Consider the following 23,422-nt stretch of genomic DNA (forward strand, 5'->3'; position numbering starts at 1 on the left):
TAATAATAATCAGCGGTCATTATGAGGATGAAACCCATAGGTATTGTAGTATTGTGTGATGCTTGAATATATGTTACTTTTATCAAAGCGCAACTTACAAGCATTTGCACATAAACCACAAACTGAGGAAAAATCCTTGCAGATAGACAGATACCAACAAAAATAATGAAAAAGTTTCTGTAATCAAATTCATTGCACATTGCAACAGGAATTTCGGACTAGTTAACAGACAAAACTCCGAATAGTATAATCAAAAAACAATGAAGTGAAAGAAAATAAGTTGGAAAAAAAAAGAAGGAAAGTTTTTAACCAAATATCCTTCCTTCCTACCTAAAGCTCAGTTTGCTTCTCCTTGGTAGCTGGCGAAGAAAATGTTGGACTGGGGATTCTCAAACCTCTTGAATTCACTGTTGGCTCTCTTCAAAAGGAATAACCTCCTCAATAACATTTAGTATTTCCTCTACTTCAACTTCCTTTGCCTCGTATTCCTCCTCTTCATCACTGGCTTCCCCATCACGCAACTTTTCCCTCTCCATTTTCTCCTTCTCATGCAACTGTTTCCATTCGTTAATCCATGTTTCCCATTCTTCTTTCAGCTTCTTTCGCTTCTCACGATCTTGCTCACTCAACTGCAATGAAACATCCTGATCCTCTGCTTCATACTTCTTGCTGTATTTTTTCAAGTTCTTAGCTATCTCTTCCTCTTTCTCCTTACTCAAGAAGGATGGTGGTCTAGGGCGCCACAAAAACTGTGTAAACAAGAAGCATTGCAATATATGAGTATAGAATATGTCATGTAATGGATATAAGCATATTCCTTCAGAAAAAGAAAAAAAGGCATAGCCAAGCAGTGCTCAGTCACACAGCAAATACAAGAATACATAGTAAAGATGATAGGTCCAATCACATTTAACATAGTAAAAACTGCGGAAACCTACCTTAGCGTTCTCATATTGCAAACTGCAGGAAACCTACCTAAAGTGCTAAGAAGACATAAGTCCTAGCACATTACTAACACAAACCCAGCCCTATAGCAGTCACCTATAAATAAGAACAAGGAGTACAACAAACAACAGAGAAAATGTCCAAAATAGTTCCCTTATCTTTGGGCATTTCAAAGTCATCCTAATTCTTTAACATGGAGCGCTAATAGTCTTATTGTTCTCTAATTTAGTGCACTTTTTTTAATCTCACTCCAAAAGACTGTTATTGTTTTAACAGAGAGCAGCTCATGTGCTGTTCAGATGAGATACTTTACCCCCACAAAAATCAAACCTCTCCTGGTGTTTCTTCTATTTCATTCGAGAGACCAAAGGAATCTTTGTATGTGATTTTCTATTCTTGCCGAAGAAATATTGAAAGTTGTTTTATTTGAATGTCTGCTGCAAAAAAATCGAGCAAATGAAAAACCAAAGTCCAACAACTAGAGGCTGAAATCATGCTTTAGCAAGGAACGTCTGTGCCTTGATTGTGAAACATCAACTATAATATAATAAAAGATAAAAAGATGTTTCAAACTGCATAAAATGATTCAATCACAAAGTTATCTGTATGAAGTATTATAGTTATCATGTAACTGCTACTGAGAAGTATGATGCTTCGTTGAGACCAATAAACAATTCTTGAAGCGATGTTAAATTATAGTTTATACCATATGAAAATGTAAAACTTTAAGGTAAACTTGAAAAAGGGATATATCATGTTAAGAGAAGCCAGTTTTACTAGCGCAACAAAATTCAAAAGAATGACAGATAGCTTTGAGTTAATAAGGCATTTAATAACCATTAATCAACTTTGATACTTGTTGCCCCGTAAATTCTCATTTAATTAATTACTTGTTCAATTGTCGTACAACTCGCATTTTTTGAAGGAAACAGGTACTAGAGACGGTCCTTTTCATGCGACCGCAAGCATATGCCACGCAATCACAACCTTTCATCATAACTACCTGCTGAATAATATATCTCACAAAATTGGCTATTACCCTCTTATCATCTCACAGTTCTTGTCTTATTTCACTTAAAGCAACTCTTGATGAAAATCTTATGACATCTATTAAAATGAAAAGATTAAATACACTGTAATAAAACATGAAAAGAAATGTGCAGCAAGCAACACGCTGATGGAAGAGCAGATCAAATAAATGCCAGCTGGAAGTATGTTCCCGCATTAGCATCAAATTCTAATGTATAACACTTCAAAAGAAATTATACAGATCTACTTGTAAGAGAAGATCTGCGCATAGCAAGAGATTTAGTGCACCGGATTGACTTTTTTTTTTTACTTGTAAGAGAAGAAACAACGAAGTCTAAATGTCTGGATTAAAAAGAAGGGGGGGGGGGGGGGGCACATCTCACAGGACAAGTAGCTAGCTCTTTCCCGTTAAAAGATAACAGCAGTTTGAGAAGATACTGAAAATGCACCAAGTTTACAAATAATAAGGATTATTAGTGCTCTATATAAAAGAACAAGGATGATTTTGAGTCATAAGCCCAACAATAAGGGACTACTTGGGCTTTTTCTTGCAAACAACGCATGGTAAGATTGTTACCTGGAAGAAATGATCCTTGAGTATCCTATACAGCAGCTTTCCGTTGAAAGACCAAATGTTGAATCCATTTTCCATCTCATGAACTGATGTAACAGCTGTCGCTACATACCTTGAATTGCAAAATAAAAAAGCATAAGGACCAAATAGGAAGGTCTTATAGGGGAAAACTGATGAGAGTTAAATGCAATTACCTTCCAGTCGGATCCCATTCGACATCTGTTGCCATAAAATGCTCAGCAGATGCCATGGTATCAAGCTCATCAACGTCAAAGAATTCCAACTGTCCATTGAAGCCTTTCATTCCTGCCAAAACAATGAAGCGGCCTCCAGGTGACCAGTAGAGAGCATTAGCCTGCTTTCCCTTGAGAGTTGTCAGCTTTGAAACACGGCCTGTGTTAGTGCCAGACCGCATAGAGTAGAAACTGACATCTGGCCTGGGGTTGTCACCATGGATGACAGCGAATCTGTGACCCTTAGGCTCCCAAGCAAATGCAATAATTTTATCATTCTTGTTGTCAAGCTCCAAAACCTCGATTGGAATATCCCGTTCTTTGATTCTGAACAGCTCAAAACCAGTGTATGTGCTTTTCTTAGTCTTCGTGTACCGGTCAACTTTGACAGCAAGGTAGTCTCCATTGCTTTGCCAATACATTTTGCAATCACTTACACTGAAGAGATTCTTTTGCCTCAACTCCTCTTTGCTTGGGATTTGCACAAGACTGACCTGTCAATTTAACACAGGTTTAGTTCAAATGCAACTATGAGTAGTTCCTCCAAATTACTGGAGGCTTGCATAGAAGTTTTAGAACAAACCCTGGCAGGTTGATTTCCGCATTCAGGAACAAAAAGTGAAAGAATTGGATCTGTTGGTGACCAGCTAAAATCCATAACATTTTCAACCTTGATAGATTTCTTGTCAATAAGTGAGAAAGTTTCTGTTTCATAAACAGAGATGACATTCTTTCCTATTCTTGCAAAGTACTTATCCTCTTTACCACCACTCCACCTGAAATCATCTCAAAAACAAAGTTAAAGAGTATCCCACAATCCATTTTTCATTATATTTCCGAGACGTCCCATATTTAAGTATACAATTAAGTATGCAAGAGTTTGCAAATGTTAGGAATGACTGAAAAGAAGTGGTAGAGAAGGATAGAAAATGCCTCTAACAATAGGATCAAAGCTCACCTAAAGACTGGCCAGGACACACCAGTAACACCTCCAGTTCCTCCAACTGCAAATTCATCAGCACTTCCCTTAAAATCTCTCATCACTTTTCCAGTTCTCACGTCAAATATATTTAACACAACCCTCTGAAAGAAATCTGTATTAGAGATAATCTAGTATGGCCACAATTGGGTATACAAACAGCATAAAGCTGAGACTTACGTGAGTGTCACGAGGGTTACTTGGTTCATGGCTGCTGTATGTCACCAGATATCTCTCACCAGGGGAGAAATCAATCAGTTTTACCTGCATTTAAATCCTGTAGAGCTAAGTCACAGAAACCTGTAAAAGTTTATCTTAGAGAAATAAGCACAAAACTAACCTGAGGATGTGCATAGCGCATGAGGCGGTTGAAAGTGGTGGCACCACCCCATATTGCAGCACCTTGTCTGTGAACTGTTGCCAAGTAAGTTCCCATAGGGGACCATTGAACAAAACTCTCAGTCCAGTACTGCACTCAAAAAGACATCATTAGCAAAGTTTAGTAATGACCCATCTGCATGAAAGAAAGAAATATCCTTTGTAGGATGCAGTTTCTGTACAGAAGCATTTTATTTTTTGAAAATATGAGATGCTAGACAGTACAAATAAGAACAACCATGAGTGGACAGCTAAATGAGCAAAACGAGAATATAAGTCCACTTACAGAACGTTTATAAACAAGCTCAGGCTTCAATTGTCTTGCATCATTCCAGAGGACCTCTGTTTCATTGAGAGCCCGAACCACGTACTGATCTCTAGCTTTCTCATCAGTAAGCCACTTTAGCAGCATTTCCTGCCAGCGACACAAACATCTCAGTAATAGTAGATGAATGGAAAACTGGCCAAATATTTAAGACTCAATGCTCGCTGAGGAAAAACACAGAGTTGGTGAAGAGCCTAACCCCTGGAACATAAGGCTTGATCTCTGGTGGAGCCCACTCATCTGGAACTTTCAGGAACTTCTCAATGTCTTCAAACATGTTGACAGCAAATATATGTGACCTATCTAATTTGTATCCATGAGTCTTCTCCTTACTCAGCTCAGCTTCCTAAAGCAAGAAAAAATAGCGACATGATGCTCATTAGCCAAATGAAATTAGATATGTCATCTTCAATCACATCAAATGGACTACATAAACAGGCATGGAGAATTGTGATAAGCAAACAATAATACATGAACATTCAGACGATTTGAAATATTACTCATGCATCACCAAAATGGAGCTCCTAGGTTGTCTAAACACTCCAACAATAACACAGGCAGATCCATTTCTACCATTTAGTTCATAGTTGGATATAACCATCAAAAAAAGTAGATAAACAAGTGAACATTGAACAACTTCCTGCACTTAGTAAGCCATGGATCACAAAATTTGAACCATATAAGTTCCTCATATCCACATCACACAAGCACGACTTAGAGTATAATAAATCTAGGATGCAGCCAAAACGTGTTTATAATCAGCATCTAACTAAAGAACAGATTATGACACTTAATAATTCCTCAGTGTAGATGACATGGTGCTAGCCTGTGAGCATTTTACTTCTTTTGCTGAAATTTCCATTTTTACATATCTTTTATTCATTCACAATCACGTACTCCCTCATCCCAATTTATATGATGGCGTTTATCTAGGTGTGGTATCTTAGAAAGAAAGGAAGACTTCTAAAACTTGTGGTCCAAAATAAGGGACATATATTTGTGTGGCAAGAAATCATCTAACTAGGGATAATGATGGGCATTATGAAATTAAATTGTTACTAAATATAGAAAGATGTCATTCTTTTTTGGATTGAAAAGAAAAGAGTGTCACCTAATTTGGGATAGAGGGAGTAATATTCTTCTTAGGCTAAGTAAGAGATCTGCACATAGAAAGTACTAATCAAAAGTAGAGACAGAAACAATATATTCACCTGCCACAAACATAAAGATGGTAGAAGAATTAATAAATCACATATCTCAACAGTTCTGCTACAATTCTCAAGCATTTTGTCTAGAAAAATGAGATACTCTTATGGCTGCTAAAAGAGACAAATTGGAGTACCTGAGGAGTATTGTACTCTATAAAGCAGTACCCAAGGGTTTTCTGAGTCTCAGGATCAACAGGCATATAGAGACCACCCTCCTTAATAACACCAAGTTGGCTGTAAATTTTCCGAACTACTCCTTCCAATTTCTCATATTTCTCTTTAGGCACAACTGGAAGATTGTCCACCACCAGTATGTTTCCAAAACCTGGATCAAACTCCAAGGGGTCCTCCTCCATCAAATCATCATCATCACTGTCCTCGTCACATCCAAAAACAGCACAAATTCAAGACCCAAGAAAAAGTTTTATAAAACACAGCATATGAACTAAAAAACAAAAAACAATTATAAGAATAATCTAAACTTAAACAAAAGAAACAAAACTAAGCAGAGCACGTAAGAATTGACATATAAATCAAGATATTGACCTGGGTATGAAAATATAAATCAAGGTATTAAAACCCACCAAGTCAAAAAGAAAGAGAACCACTAAAAATTCAAACTTTACAGCAAAGACAGTAAAAATCCATATATAAATAGAGATTGTTGACGTATATATTCAAAACTCACAATGCAAAACCGTAAGATATTCAAAATCCATATACAATTATGAATGTTCAAAAACTAGAAACACAAAACGCAAGAAAACACTAAAAATCAAATCTTCACAACATAATTTGCAAACTCAATCAAAGGTAAGAGAAACCCAGACATAGCAGTCGATATGAAAAATCAATATATTGAACTGGGTAGGAATATGTTAATAAATCCAACAAACCCAAACACCCAATAAAAACACTAAAACTTTCCAATATTCAGTGCCTATCAATCAAAGCCATAATTTCAAACTCAATAAACTTAAAAATCAATACTTTACGGCAAAGAAACATAAACAGATAAAAGCTGCATATATAAAACAAGAAAACTGCAGACTTCACATCAAAGAAGCAAAAAATCAAGATTCAGACCTGGGTATGCCTAAATTTTCACCAGGAGGAAGATGAATAGATTCAAGGTCGATTTGGGTAAGATCCACACCAAGCCTATCAGATATAGCTCTAATTTCTTCCATAGAAACCACTTCCGACATGATTGAACTCTAACTTTATGCTCTTTGCTTAACTTTTTTTCTATGCTCAATACGACTATGAGATGGTGCGGAGATAGCCACTTTGAATTGAAGCTGAAAAGAGAAGTTATGGGGTTAGGCCTTAGGGATAGAGAGCAATGTGCAGGCATAAGGAGGTAAGTAGGGTTTATATGTTGCTCCGGGCAAACGGGTCGATTCTGCGGACCCGGGCACAAATACTCTACCCTTTAACCTATACCCAATTACCCATATTCATAAAATCATATAATAATAATAAGAAAAAAAATATATCAAAAAAAAATGTTATAAAAATATCCTATCTTAACCTTATATAAAAGTGAATAACAATATAAATAAAATAGGTGGAATGACTTCGGAGGTTCTTATACTTGGCTTCATTTGTCACATAGACCTTTCTACTCACGTATTTGTCTTGTGAACCCTCATACCCACTGAAACTCAGCATTTTAAACACTTTGTGGTACGTGACTTACAAACGAGCACACGTAAATTTCCACGTCATTTAAAAATTCCACATAGAAAATAACGTGTTAAAACTTTATAATTTCCTCTCTTTCAAACCTTTCATTTTCCTTTCTTTCTTTTTCACTCGGACCCTCTTACTCCTTTATAGTTTTGATTTTCCATCTTGAGCACCTCTGTTTTTTCCGATTTTCAGAGCTTTTTAGTTCACATTTCACTCTGTAGTTGTAAGTTTGTCAAGTTATATTCTTTGTTTCTTGGTTTTGAAGTTGTTCTTGGTGTTTGATTTTGAATTTTGTTGTATTTTAGGGTTTAGATACTTAGCAGAGGTTATTGTGTAATTTTTTGGAGGAGTTTGCTTTGTTACATGCCTAATATCAACTTAATACCAATTTGTAGAGGTGTTATTCTTCAATGGCATTTTTTATGAATATGTTGTAATTCTAGGAATTTTTTTCGTAAATTTTGTTGGATTTTGTTCTTGTTAGTGGTCCAGTTGAATTACATTCTAGGGCTTTTTATTGCCTTCTGTAAACAATTAGTTAAATGTTAGGGCTTTAGTTTAAACTTAAAAATTAGGACTTTTTATTGTATTTCGTAAAGAATTAGTCAAAATCAATTATATGAAAGTATTCTTGTGACTTTGCAAGCATGGTAACAATATGGCTTCAACAATTGTAACTCTTCAAATGAATTATGCAGACTGTTTTTTATCAGATCCTGAACTTAGATATGCTAATGAAATTTTTTATGTTAAACAAAATAGAAATAGATATGGATGAACTTCATATCATATTTTTTCAAAAATTAGCTAGTGAATTGGAAGTTGAAAAAGTTGAAACATTTGGGTGCAAAGTTAACAAAAGAGGTGGTTATTACATGTTAAATAGTGATAAGGATGTTTTAAGATTTATTAACAACTTGAAGGGTGGGTACTTTGTTGATGTTTATGGGGTACATCAAATTAGTACCCATTTAGTTGTTGAGGATGTAAATGAGATGCAACTGGCCCAATTGTTAACTCCCCAAAAAGATCAGGTTGATGTGTCTTCCCTTCAACCACCTGTTATAAATAGTAAGGCTGATGTGTCTTTCCTTCAACCATCTGATGAAAATGATAGGGCTTATGTGTCTTCTCCTCAACCACCCGATGTAAATGATAGGGTTGATATGTCTTTCCTTCAACCATCTGATGAAAATGTTGATGGGAATATAAATGAAGAGCAACAGTCTAAGGTAGACAAAGAAAAAAATAAGGAGACTACTGAGGACTTAAATGAAGGTGAAGGTGAGAGTGAAGGTAATAACTTTTCTTTCTACCATCTTCAAACTTCTGATGAATCTAATGTACATGTAGATGGTGAACAATCTAATTCTGAATCACTGTTTGATGTTGATGAGAACATAGATGATATAAGTAACTTGGATGAGAAGTTTGTTGAAGCTAGAAAGTCAAACATTCAAGAAAAACTTATTAAAAAAAGGCTTCTAGAGTAAATGTAGAAGAAATACCCTCTGGTCTTGTAGGTATAGATGCTGATTTTAAAGATATTAATAAGAATAAGAGGGGAAGATATGAAAAAAAATTGGGTGGGGATGACTTATATTTTGATAGCTCAGATCCTGATAGTGAAATTAGTGAAGATGAAATGGAGCCTGTTGAATTTGATGAGGTTGTAGATCCACAGCTAAGAATGCAAGTACCAAGGTCTATTTTGACCCAACTGTCAGAAAAAATTTATTTCAGTTGTATATGATTTTTGTCAACAATATTCAATTTAGGGAAGCACTGCAAACTTACTCTATTCAAAAGGGTGTAAACCTTAAATTGAAGCCTAATGAAAAGGAAAGAAACAGGGCAAAGTGTAAAAAAGGTTGTCCTTGGCATATTCTTGAAAATGTTGAGGGCAACACTGAAAATTTTATTGTGAAGACATATTTTCCTGTCCATAAGTGTTGCAAAATAACAAGAAACAAGCTATCAAACTCCATCCAAGAATAGGACTATATGTTAGCAAAACAAGTTGTAGAATGGCAAAAATAAAAGTTCTAAATGATCATATGGGTGATTTCAAAGAGGAATTTGATAGATTGTATGATTATGCCGAGGAGTTGAAGTCTACTAATCCTAAAACTACTGTAGCTGTTAGAACATCCAAGAATACTATTCCTGAAAAAGAGGTATTTATGAGAATTTATATTTGTCTTGGAGTACTAAAAATAGATGGAAGAAGGGGTGTACAAGGATAATTGATTTTGATGGTGCATTTCTAAAGGGTGTGTGTAAAGGTGAAATATTGTCTTGTATTTTCAAGGATGAAAATAATCAAATGTACCCTGTAGCATGGGCAGTAGTTGACAAAGAATCCAAGGATACATGATCTTGATTTATGAAATGCATCAAGTATGATCTAGAGTTGACACAAATTGGGGGTGAAGGACTCACTGTTATGTCTGATATGCAGAAGGTATGTTACACTAATTTCTGCTTCTTTTTTATTTTCTGCAGTTGCTATGTTACACTAATTTTTTAACTATTTTTTATAGGGTCTGCATATAACACTTATTGATTTATTGCTAAATGTTAAACATAGATAGTGTGCTATACATATTTGGGCCAATTGAAAAAAGAAATGGAGGTGTGAAAAAAGGAGAAAAAAAGTTTGGCAGGTTGCCAAGGCTCCATTTGAAATTCATTTACAACAAAAACTAAATGAAATGAGTCTGTTGGGAGAAGACATTGTGAAAGCTTTGTTAAAATACAACAAAAAAGCATGGTGTAGGGCATTATTCAAGGAACATAGAAAGTGTGACATAGTTGAGAATAATATGTGTGAGACATTCAATAGTTGAATCTTGACAGCTAGATTCAAATCAATCATTACTATATTAAAAGAAATTAGAGTCAAAGTCATGAAAAGAATGACTCAAATGAGAGAGTTTTTTGAAAAATGGGTAACTGATATGTCACCTATGGCTATGGAAGTTCTTAGAGAAAATGTTGAACATGCAGCCATTTATGAGGTTAAATTTATTGGAGATACTGGCTATGAGGTTCGGTATCCACCTTATAAACATGTTGGTAATCTAACAAATAAGGTGTATAGTTGTAGGTTATGGCAACTGAAGAAAATTCCTTGTGCACGTGCAATTACTACAGTGCATTACAAGAATTTGAATGTTGAGTCTTTTGCTAAGCATTGATATAAGAAGGAGACATATCTGAAAGCCTACAATAAGTTCATTCAACCTATGACAAACATGAAGATGTGGCCAAAGAGCACAAAGCCAATCATTGAGCCACCTAAAATCACTACTATGCTAGAAAGACCAAAAAGAAACAGAAAAAAAGACAAGGATGAGCTTAGTAAAAATAAGTTTGAAAAGGCTACAAGAAAGGGAAGAAAAATAAAATGTTCTTTGTGCAAGAATTTTGTACATAGCAAAAAAAGATGTCCAATTAGTGTAAGTTTTTCTTTCAATTCTTCAATATTATTAATAAAATTTATGTTGTCAATACTTCTGTATTCAACTTGAAATATTGTGTATGCAAAAAAATAGATCCAGAACTGGAACTTCAACTGCAGGAACTGTTGCTGCAACTATGAAATATCAACCACTACTGCAGCAACTCCTACAGATGTAACTGATAGTACTGAAATGCCAACCACTACTTCAGCAGCTGTTGAAACTTCAACTCTAGGTGCTGTAAATATTTTTGTAAATGTTGAAAATGTTTCTTAACCAACGAGTCAATTCAGTACTCAACAGTCAACTACTAGTGTTGGTGGCTCAAAGAGGAAGTAACACAGTTAAAAGAGATGGTGCAAATTCTGGATATATGAGGCCAAGAACATTTGATTCTAATGTGCTATTTGGAGAAAATGGTAACGTGATACAGAGGATAAGTATAATTATTTAAGGACTTTTATTTGATAATATAGAATCGCTAATCTTTAACTAATAATATTATTGTTTTTTATCAGTCTGAAACTGTTGATAGAGTGTTACATAGCCCTACATTGAAGAGTTTAGTGCCTAACAATATTGATCTTGGATACAAACCTAATGGACTAAAGTGGAAGGATGGAGCTGTAATTACTCAAACATAACTACAAGAAGAAAGTTAGAAAAGAGCAAACTGTTCTACAAGTACTCAGTCTAGAACAACTCATGCCACACCAGCAAATCAATCCACATCAAGCACTCAAGACATAGTTTTTCACAGTAGAGACTTATGTAAAGTCTAGCTTAATTCTCTCTAATTTTGTGGTCTAGAATACTTTTCAACTGTTAACTTATGTTTTTTGGTTTAGTTTAATTCCATCTGTTGTGTTAACTTGCTATGAAAACCAAGTTATTTTTATTTTATCAATTTGTGGGGAAAATCACAGTAGTAATTATAAGACTTAAACTGAATATTTTCATTACAATATATTTCATCATCATAGTATTGACATGAACAAATCATCACACCATCTTAAATACAATACATAAAAATCGAACGACAACAATCACAATAACACTGATATCAATACTAATGCTTGATCTCCCATGTCTTTCATGCCTTCTATATCTTCCTTGTATTCCCTACCGTCCTTGTCTTCCATGATCAGCATTTGTTGAGGGGTTATTCATGCAGTATTGTTCTTGATATGTAGGATGAACTTGGTATGTAGGGTCAACTATGTTAGCCCATCGAAAAAATCTACATCCATTATCATTTGTATATTTTTGACAGCCCCAAAATATTCTCCTAAGATTAGTTGGTGTTTTTGACATCTTAAGTTCAGCAGGAAGTCCACAATAGCAAAAAATGAATCGTCATTGTGAAGAATAATAAATTTTAACCAGTAAAAAATAAAGTAAAAAATCAACAAGGCTTGAATAACTTTGGAGAACAAGAAGAAATTTGAAGAGAAGAAATTTGGAGAGGGATAAACGAGAAAAAAATTGAAGAAATTTGATAAGAAGAAGCTCAACAATGATTTTAGATAATTTGGAGAAGAAGATGTTGTTATAGCTCCCAAAAATGATTGTTAATGACTTTTTAAAAGACCTTCACACTCCAAAAGTGAGTGTATTACACGCACTTGGACTACTTTTGCCACATAGGATGACAGGTCAAAAAAAGTGTTTAAAATATTGAATTTCAGTGGGTATGAGGGTTCACTTGGCAAATACGTGAGTAGAAGGGTCTATGTGACAAATGGAGCCAAGAATAGGGGCGTCTGAGGTCATTCCACCAATAAGATATACTTATATGAGAATATCGATTAAATCAAATATAATATGATAATATTTCATATTGAATTACTTTGCGTAAACATTTTCTTTCAATAGGCATAAAGAGTAATTTTCTTTAATAAGTATATATAATAATAACTATTTAATATTTTAATGATAAAATCCTAATCTACGTAATAAAAGTTGAGTGCATGTATGAGAAAAAAAATATCATATCAAACTTATCGAATTGATATTATACAAAAATATAGACTAGATACACCTGAATTTTAATGAAAAAATATGTAGATATGAAAATGTGAAAAATATTGAGTCAGACATATAAGACCGAATGTAACATAAAAATATGGGATAATTTCAAACATGAGCATTTGAGAAATATATATTCTTGAATTCATTTGAAAAATGAGGAAAAAAGAATATGTTAGACTTGTGGAACTGACATTTGTACAGACGTATGAAATAGATTCATACAGATAAAAAAATAGGTACAAATATGACTTGTGAAAATCAAACATATGTTGAAATTGTGTTAATTTTAAACGTGAATGCATGGGAAAAAAATTGGATTAATTTGAAAATTGAGAAAACAATATCATATTGATATGACCGAAATTTATACAAATATATAGATTAGTTTCATACAAATATTGAAGAAATGGTAAGATCGAATCTATGAGATCAAAAATATTACAAAGTATGATAAAATTTTAGATGTGCGCACCTCAAAAACATATATTTTTGAATTAATTTTAAGCATAAGTGTTAACCTAGCAAGCTACCATGGTTAAAGAGAGGTTAGAGTATTGTTACAAGCTGTTAAAAGTAGTTGGGAGGTTGTTAGTAGGTGGTTATGGGTAGTTAAAATATAGTTAAATGTCAACTTGTATGAGTGTATAAATAATGTACATATACAAGTTAGAAGTATAAGAGTATGTACTGATGAAAAGTGTAATACTGTAGTTTTGTCCTGGATAATGAATGTTGTTACACCTGGATTGTTGAGTAGTATTGTTTATGCTGGTGATGCATACAAAGTCTGGAGTGATCTAAAAGAGAGATTTGACAAAATTAATGGTGCACATGTATTTAAACTGCACAAGGAAATTCGTAGTTTCACTCAAGGAACTATGACTATTACAGAATACTACACACATCTGAGAGGGCTGTATAATGAGTTTGATTCTACATGTCATGTCCAGGGTGTTCTTGTGCTGAATCTAAAAGGTTCCAAGAACACTTTGAATACTAGAGACTGCTTGAGTTTCTTATGGGACTGAATGAGTCCTATTCAGCTGCTAGAGGTCAGATATTGATGCAGAATCCAATTCTCAACCTAAACAAAGCTTACTCTCTAATAGTAGATCATGAAAGCCAAAAAAACCTGGCAAGTTCATGTCATGAAAGTGTTACCTTTAAAATGGTTGAATGTACTGCTCTATTCAGTAAAAACAGGGGAAATGGTCCTAATCGGGATGGCAACTTTGGCCATCAACCAGAAGGTGATGGCAATCCAGGAAGAGGGCACTATGACAACCAATACAAGCCACAAAAATTCCAAAAGTCAACTCTTATATGTGAGGTCTATGGCTACAGGGAACACTCTAAGGAACAATGTTTTAAAGTGAAAGGCTATCCAGCTGGATGGAAGTCAAAGAAGAAGAGGGAATAGTTCAATTCAAATTCATATGCTAATCAAGCTAAGGTTACTCAATGTAGAGGTCCTAATTCCACAGGTGACACACCTTCACTTACAACCTTCTTCACACAGGATCAGTACCATCAGATCCTGTAGATGCTGGCTAGAGGAGGTGAAAATGGAGGAGAACACTCAGCTAAAGCAGCTACAACAGGTAGTGCTCTATCTGCTTTAGTCTCTAAATATGTAGATAAAAGTTGGATCGTTGATACTGGAGCAACAAACCATATGACTTCTAAGACTGAACTTCTAAATAACTTTCACACTGTATCACCATCTGAAAAGAGATAAGTAATGTTACCCACTGAAAATGTTGTGTCAGTCTCACATGTTGGTAGTACAAACATTCTTGGGAATCAATCCATTGGAAATATTCTATTTGTACCTGACTTCAAGTGTAATCTTTTTTATGTATCACAACTCACCAAAGAACTCAAATGTATGACAACCTTCTTCCCTGACTTCTGTATTTTCCAAGATCTCTTCAGTGGTCAGGTCAAGGGGATTGGTAAAGAGGATCAAGGGATCTACATTCTGAAGGAAGGTGCTCCAAAGGCAGAAGTCAATAGTTGTTCAACTCAGTTCCAAGGTGTAGCTCCTGCAAACTCCACAAGTAGCAGTGTCATCCCAGCTGGCAGACCTGCCATAGCTACTCTATGGCATTTAAGACTAGGCCATGTACCTGTATATATAATAAAGAAATCATCCAGTATTGAGATTCTAGACACTGAACATTCTACTTGTACAGTTTGCCCACTTGCTAAGCAAACTAAACTTCCTTTCCTTGTAAGCTCTCATGTGTCAAATGTTGTATTTGAACTTGTTCATTGTGATATTTTATGACTTTCCTTTCCTACAGGGTACCTACTCATGATGGAAAGAAATACTTTATGACTGTAATTGATTATCACTCCAGGTTTACTTGGATTTTTCTTATAGCTTTTAAGTCTGACACTATTGTGATGTTAAGAAATTTTTTCACACAGGTTCACAAATTATTCTCTACAACTGTGAAGACTCTGAGAACTGATAATGGCTGTGAGTTCCTTAGTGCTGCATTTCAGAACATGCTGTCTACACTTGGCATTTTTCATCAGACCACCTGTGTTTATATTCCTCAACAAAATGGAGTTGCTGAGAGAAAGCATAGAACTATCCTGGAGATGGCCAGGGCACTCAGGTTCCAATCCTTTGTACCCTTAAAATTCTAGGGTGAGTGTGTCACTAATGCAGTCTACCTCCTTAACAAAATCCCCTCAAAACTCCTTCAGTTCAAAACTCTATTTGAAATGCTCCATTTACATCTTCCTTCTTTAACTCACATTAAAGTCTTTGGTTGCCTTTGCTATGCCACAGTCCCACATATCCATGACAAATTCTTTCCTAGAGCCATACCAGTTGTCCTTATGAGATACTCCTCATCAAAAAAGGGGTACCTCCTATATGATCTCCACTCCAAATCCTTCTTTGTAAACAGACATGCAATGTTCAAAGAAGATATTTTCCCTTTCAAGGATGTCTAAGTCTCCTCTAATCCTCTATTTCCAGTTCTCACACTTCTAGACTCCTCTTATCCCTCCCCACAGCCACACTTAGAGTCCATCCAACCACCTTCACCTCCTGCAGCACCTCTTGAGTTCCACTCTCAGCCTCCTTCCCCTCCTTTCCCACCCAGAAAATCTTCTAGACCTATTAAGCCACCATCTTGGCTTCAAGATTTTATCACCACCTCTACAGACAACTCTTGTTCCTATCATATTGCAGCACATATATCCTATTCTCATGTCTCTCCTTCTTACAACTCTTATCTAGCTGCATATTCAGTCATCACTGAACCCATATCCTATAAAACTGCCTCTCTTGATCCTCAGTGGGTTCAAGCAATGCAGTTGGAAATTGATGCTTTGGAGGCTAATCATACCTAGTCTCTGGTTAATTTACCCCATGGAAAAAGACCTATTGGCTGTAAGTGGGTGTACAAAATCAAGTATAAATCTATAGGTGAAGTTGAGAGGCTGAAAGCAAGACTGGTGGCCAAAGGGTTCAACCAATAAGAAGGCCTAGACTATAGTGAAACCTTCAGTCCAGTTGCCAAAATGGTCACTGTCAGAGCTGTTGTGGCCCTTGCTGCATCTAGGGGGTGGTTTATTCACCAAATGGATGTCCACAATGCCTTTCTCAATAGGGACCTGCTGGAAGAGGTGTACATGACTACCCCTGATGGGTTTGCTAGACAGTGGGAGTCCAATACCAAGGTCTGCAAACTCCACAAGTCCTTGTATGGACTCAAACAAGCTCCCAGGCAGTGGGACTTGAAGCTGACTGAGGCCTTACTGAAGCTGGGATTCCATCAAAGCCACTATGACTACTCCTTGTTCACCAGGCAAGTTGATAGTGATATACTTATTGTACTAGTCTATGTGGATGACTTACTGGTTACAGGTAGTAATACTGGTCTAGTAGAGGACACAAAAAGAGGCCTACAAAAGCAATTCAAAATGAAAGACTTAGGTGAGTTGAAGTTCTTTCTAGGCATTGAATATGCTAGATCCAGTCAAGGAATTCACATGTCTCAGAGAAAATATGCACTGGAACTGATTGCTGAATGTGGGCTAGGAGGAGCTAAACCTGCAGGAACACTATTAGAACAGAATAAGAAGCTTACATCAGTGAAATATGATGAACACATTTCACATGAAGGCAGAGTTGATGATCAACAACTACAGCACCCTGAAAGGTACCAAAGACTTGTGGGGAGGCTCTTGTATCTCACTATGACTAGACCTGACATAACTTTCCCAGTCCAGGTGTTGAGCCAATATATGTACAGTCCTAAGGAGTCACATATGTAATCTGCACTAAAAGTTGTCAGATACCTCAAGAAAGCTCCAGGCCTTGAGATATTAATGTCATCTCAAAGTACAAATACTTTGACTGCCTATTGTGATTTTGACTGGGTGCTTATCTGGAAACAAGAAGATATGTTACTGGATACATAGTAAAGTTTGGTGGATCACTAATTTCCTGGAAATCAAAGAAACAAGAGACAGTATCCAGAAGCTCAGCAGAGGCTGAGTTTAGGAGTATGGCCAACTGTGCAGCTGAGGTCACCTGGCTGGTAAGTTTGTTTAAAGAGCTTGGAGTTCAGATTGAATTGCCTGTTAACATGGTCTGTGATAGCAAGACTGCTATTCAAATTGCTGCAAATCCCATCTTTCGTGAGAGAACCAAACATATTGATATAGATTGTCATTTTTTAAGGGAAAGAATCTGCCAGGAATTGCTGAAAACCAAATTCATACATACAAAAGACCAGCTAGCAGATATACTTATCAAAAGTCTAGGAAAATCTCAACATCAACAATTGCTAAACCAGCTTGGAGTTATGAACCTCTCCAAACCATGAGCTTGAGGAGGAGTGTTAACCTAGCAAGCTACCATGGTTAAAGAGAGGTTAGAGTATTGTTATAAGTTGTTAAAAGTAGTTAGGAGGTTGTTAGTAGGTGGTTATGGGTAGTTAAAATGTAGTTAAATGTCAACTTGTATGAGTGTATAAATAATGTGCATATACAAGTTAGAAGTATAAGAGTATGTACTGATGAAGTAAATGAAATAGCTTTTCATTTTTTCAAGATATTTTTCTCTCTCTATACTTTTCTGCTCTTCCTTCTCTCTGCAACTCCCTTCTCCATTCCTCTGTATATTCTTCTTCATTCTTTCTTCTTTTTCTTCCTCTGGCAACTTGCCTCCTTTCTCTTTCAGGTCTAACTCCACTGATGGAGTTATCAATAAGAAAAATTATTATGTCAACTAATGTTTGTACAAAAATACAGACCAGGTTCATGTAGATATGCCTGAAAATTAGATATTAAAATATTAAAAATATTAGATCGCACTTGTAAGTTCGAAAGTATCATAAAAGTATGGAATAATTTCAGTCATATATTCACTTAAACGTATATATATTTTTTTGAATTAGTTTTTAAAATGAGGAAAAAAGATTGTTAAGCTAGACTTGTGAAACTGACGTTTGTACAAATATATAGCATAAGTCTATACAGATATGCCCAAAAAAAGAGTAGCCATTAAAATTTCAAAAATGTAAGTCTGAACTGATGAAAACGAACAAATTTTGAAATTATGAATCAACTTCAAACATAAGCACATGAGAAAGATACTATTTTTGTTAATTTGAAAAATGTGAAAGAAATATTATGTTGAACTTATGAGACCCAAGTTTGTACAAATATATAGATATTATGTTGAACTTATGAGACCCAAGTTTGTACAAATATATAGATTAGGTTAATACAAATACACCTAATCTATATATATTATATGTTTTTAAATTTAGGTGAAAAAAATAATTAGATATTAATACGTGAAAAATGTAAGATTAGGCCTATAAAATCGAAAATATTAAAGTATGGTATAATTTCATATATGAGCACTTGAGAAATATATATTTTGGATTAATTTAAAAGATAAGAAAAAAATATTATGTCGCATCTATGAGACTGAAGTTTTTACAAATTTATAGACTAGACTCATATAAATACACATGAAAAAAATTAGGTATTACATTGTGAAAAATGCAAGTCAAACATATAAGACTGAATATATCATAAAATTGTGAGTTAATTTCATACGCGATATGGATTAACTTGTAACTTAAGAAAAAAATTGTTATATCGAACTTATGGAACATACATTTGTACGAATATAGATTAAGTCCATACATATACGCTTGGAAAAATTAGATATAAAATTCATAAATAATATTAATATACCTTGTGGATTCAAAATGAAAAGCACTTATTTTTTAATATTAAAGAGCAAAGTTATTTTAAAAGCAAATAGCCGTGCAAAATAAAATACACAACAAATACTGGCTAAATTGGGTGATCAAAATAGAGTGTCCCGTAAATTGTTTTACCAAAATTACAAGAAAAAATAATAGTATACTTTTAGATAATGGTCTTTTACACATTTTTCATCATTAAAATTATTATAATCTTTAATAACGATGTGCATTAAGAACTTAATTACATTAAATTAATTTTAAAAGCATAAAATGAAAAATGCATTCATAGTAATCCTACTATTAAATTGACAGATTACTAATTTACTTAGATTTTTTTCTTTTAAAAAAAACTTAATGAATGATTTTAGTCTCAAAGGCATAAATAGTGCATGACTAGAGCTTGTTAAACGAGTTAGGTTAAATAGGTTCAATCAAACTCGAATTTAAGGAAATTAAATTTTGATCGAGGTTCAATTAAATCAAGTCGAGTGTAGTCAAATAATGTAAAACTACAAAAAGAGTGGGACCACTTCAAGTCACTTACACTTGAAGAAAATTCTAGACAAAAAAATTATGATGGGGTTGCATCAAGGATCAGCTCTTAGCCCGTTCCTATTTGCCTTGGTGATCGATGGATTGACACGACAAATTCAAGGTGAGGTGCCATGGTGTATGCTTTTTGCGGACGATATAGTCCTCATCGATGAGACTCGTAGCGGAGTTAACGCTAAGCTGGAAGATTGGAGACGCACCTTGGAGTCTAAGGGGTTTAAGCTGAGTAGGACCAAGACAGAGTACCTAGAGTGCAAGTTCAGTGAGACACCTTAAGAGGTTGGCGCGAAAGTTAAGCTCGGGGAACAAGCCATCCAAAAGAGAAGTAGTTTTAAGTACCTTGGTTCTATCATGCAAGACAGCGGAGAGATAGACGAGGATGTCACAAACCGTATTGGGGCTGGATGGATGAAATGGAGGCTCGCCTCCGGTGTGTTATATGACAAGAAGGTGCCACCACAACTTAAGGGCAAGTTCTACAAAGTGGTCGTTAGACCAGCTATGTTATATGGGGCGGAGTGTTGGCCAGTTAAGGTCTCCCACGTGCAAAAGATGAAGGTTGTCGAGATGAGAATGTTGAGATAGATGTGTGGGCATACCAGGAGTGACAAGATTAGAAATGAGGCTATTCGAGAAAAGGTAGGAGTGGCCTCGGTGGAGGACAAGATGCGGGAAACGCGACTGAGATGGTTTGGACATGTGAAGAGGAGAGTCCCAGATGCACCAGTGCGGAGATGTGAGAGACTGGCCATGGATGGTTTCAGAAGAGGTAGGGGTAGGCCGAAGAAATATTGGGGAGGGGTGATCAGACAGGACATGACGCATTTACGACTTACCGAGGACATGACCCTAGATAGGAGGGTGTGGAGGACACAAATTAGGGTAGAAGGCTAGTACATAGTGATTTTATTCTCCCTTATTCGTAGGCGTATTAACGCACTATGATTTCTTGTACTCTGATGTATGTTATTTATGGTATTTATGTTATTATCCAATAATAATATCTACTGTTTTTTTTGCTTTGATTATACTATTGTTTGGACTATTTTCGTCATCTACTTATCTACTTATTTACTCTAATATTCCTGTCTGACCTTTTTCTATGCTTTTTTTGAGCCGAGGGTCTTTCGGAAACAGCCGTCCTACATTGGTAGGAGTCAGGTCTGCGTACACTCTACCCTTCCCAGACCCCACGATGTGGAATTTCACTGGGTTGTTGTTGTTGTTGTAATAGCAATATCATATAGTTTAAATATTAAATTAATAAAATAAAATGTAATTACATGCAATATTACAAGCGACCATGAGCGTCGATGGTGCAGTTCAATCGATTATTTTATAAAATTTACATCATATCAATCTCCAGGTTATTTTATTTTGTAGGATTAAAATTGAATTTTTAAAAACTGTCTCATCATCTCACTTTCTCTTCGATTTTATATTTTTATTAAAGACGTCAGGTAAAAGGAAAATTAAAATTTAAAAATAAAAGTGCATCCCAATTTTATATATGTATAAATTTTGTTATTATTTACTTCCATTATTAGAATCCTAACCTTACTATATTTGTAATTCCTTTTCTTTTTCCTGTTAAAGAGTATGTACCACAAAGTTTACTACTATATGTCTTTTTTCGTATATAGTCATTGTTTTGTTTTGCCTGTGTCCTTTGCAATTCCTTCGGCCACCCATGGCTACCAATATTTCTGCTAATTCTTCCACTACCAATCTACTCGACCAACGACTCTTCTGGTCGTCTCCAGTTTGTACAACAACTTCCTATAAAAATCTCCTAATTAAACCGTACCAACAACAACAATGTCTCTTGATCACCTCTTCCAATAAGAACAACCCCCGCCCCTTAGCAGTTAATTTGTCGCGTAAAGTGGATCAACAACATGATGATTATTTGGACGATGACAAGCCAAGGGAAGAGTGTGGAGTGGTTGGCATCTATGGTGACCCAGAGGCCTCACGCCTATGTTATTTGGCACTTCATGCCCTTCAACACCGTGGTCAGGAAGGCGCTGGTATGGTTACCGTTCACAATAAAGTTGTCAAATCGGTTACAGGTATTGGATTGGTCTCTGATGTGTTCAACGAGTCGAAACTTGATCAACTTCCAGGTGACATGGCTATTGGTCACGTCAGGTATTCTACTGCTGCTGGCTCTTCTTCAATGCTGAAAAACGTTCAGCCTTTCGTTGCAAGTTCTAAATTTGGATCCTTTGGTGTTGCACACAACGGTAATTTTGTGAATTACCAATTGCTTCGTGCTGAACTTGAGGGGAAGGGCTCAATTTTCAGTACCACCTCTGATACAGAGGTGGTTCTTCACCTTATAGCAAAATCAAAGGCGAGGGCTTTTGTTTTGAGGATTCTTGAGGCTTGCGAGAAGCTCCAGGGAGCTTACTCGATGGTGTTTGTGGCTGAGGATGGTAAGTTAGTTGCAGTAAGGGATCCCTTTGGGTTTAGGCCATTGGTTATGGGTAGGAGGAACAATGGCGCTATAGTTTTTGCCTCGGAGACATGTGCTTTGGACTTGGTTGAGGCTACGTACGAAAGGGAGGTCCATCCTGGTGAGATGGTGCTAGTTGATGATACTAGTAAAGAACCTCAATCAATGTATCTCCTGCGGCCTCACCCTCCTGACCCTAAATCTTGCATCTTTGAGCATATTTACTTTGCTCAGCCTAATTCAATAGTATTTGGGAAGTCGGTGTATGAGACTAGACATGCTTTCGGGGAAATTCTTGCTACAGAGTCTCCTGTGGAGGGTTGTGATGTTGTGATAGCAGTTCCAGATTCAGGTGTAGTAGCAGCACTTGGTTATGCAGCAAAAGCAGGGGTACCATATCAACAAGGTTTAATAAGGTCACATTATGTTGGCAGGACATTTATCGAGCCATCCCAGAAGATTAGGGATTTCGGGGTGAAGCTTAAGCTCTCACCGGTTAAAGCAGTATTGGAGGGAAAAAAAGTGGTAGTTGTGGATGATTCAATCGTTAGAGGGACGACTTCGTCAAAGATTGTTAGGATGTTAAAGGAGGCAGGGGCAAAAGAGGTCCATATGAGGATTGCAAGCCCTCCAATTATAGCTTCTTGTTACTATGGGATAGACACTCCTAGTACAGAGGAACTGATATCTAACAGGATGAACGTGGAGGACATTAAGAAGTTCATTGGGGCGGATTCTCTAGCCTTTCTGCCAACTGATAGCTTTCCTATGTTATTAGGCAGTGATTATACAAACTTTTGTTATGCTTGTTTTTCAGGTAAGTATCCACTCTACCCAAGCGTGGCTATGGAGGAGTCTATAGATGATACAATGAAGTTAACACTTAACTGTAGCTGCTAAATAATTTTTTAATTTTTTTTTTATAGTAGTAGTATTCTTGACTGATTATTTGCAGAAAAGTAAAATTTCCGAACGTGTGCGCATAATTTATTTCATTTATAATTTTGTCCATGCTAATATCATTTCCCCCCAATAATTTCAGCTACATTTTTTAAGTAGAGACAAATTTCTCTTACTTGAAGTATTCCAAATTGAAAGAGGAAAGAGACTCAAATATGCCATCGAATTTTAAAAAAAGATTTATTTATGACATCCATTAAAAATTTGGCTTATTTATGCCATTTCTATTTGAAAAAAAACTCATCCACGCCATTATTTATGAACTAAAAATATTTTTCGTTTTTCAAAACAATTTTGTACATGTGGTCAATTATGATTCGACCACGTCATTAACAAAATT

The 23,422-nt window shown here is 35.6% G+C and overlaps 2 protein-coding genes across 2 annotated transcripts; one reads left to right on the forward strand and one right to left on the reverse strand.

Moving 5' to 3' along the window:
- Positions 1-163: 163 nt before the first annotated feature.
- LOC129886819 (eukaryotic translation initiation factor 3 subunit B) lies at positions 164-7,028 on the reverse strand. The gene is made up of 11 exons (XM_055961682.1): positions 6,758-7,028; positions 5,806-6,043; positions 4,663-4,809; positions 4,425-4,553; positions 4,101-4,229; positions 3,941-4,024; positions 3,740-3,864; positions 3,365-3,557; positions 2,743-3,275; positions 2,552-2,660; positions 164-749 (listed from the first exon to the last, which is right to left on the reverse strand). Exons 1-11 carry the CDS (start codon positions 6,877-6,879, stop codon positions 405-407), a joined length of 2,154 nt encoding a protein of 717 aa, XP_055817657.1. The 5' UTR covers positions 6,880-7,028; the 3' UTR covers positions 164-404.
- A 14,283-nt stretch (positions 7,029-21,311) lies between these two features.
- LOC129884078 (amidophosphoribosyltransferase, chloroplastic-like) lies at positions 21,312-23,022 on the forward strand. Its single transcript, XM_055958445.1, has one exon. The coding sequence runs from the start codon at positions 21,355-21,357 to the stop codon at positions 23,020-23,022; it is 1,668 nt and encodes a 555-aa protein (XP_055814420.1). The 5' UTR covers positions 21,312-21,354.
- The last annotated feature ends 400 nt before the right edge of the window (positions 23,023-23,422 follow it).

Source organism: Solanum dulcamara, chromosome 4, assembly GCF_947179165.1.
Source record: "Solanum dulcamara chromosome 4, daSolDulc1.2, whole genome shotgun sequence".
In the NCBI taxonomy this organism is placed as follows: domain Eukaryota; kingdom Viridiplantae; phylum Streptophyta; class Magnoliopsida; order Solanales; family Solanaceae; genus Solanum; species Solanum dulcamara.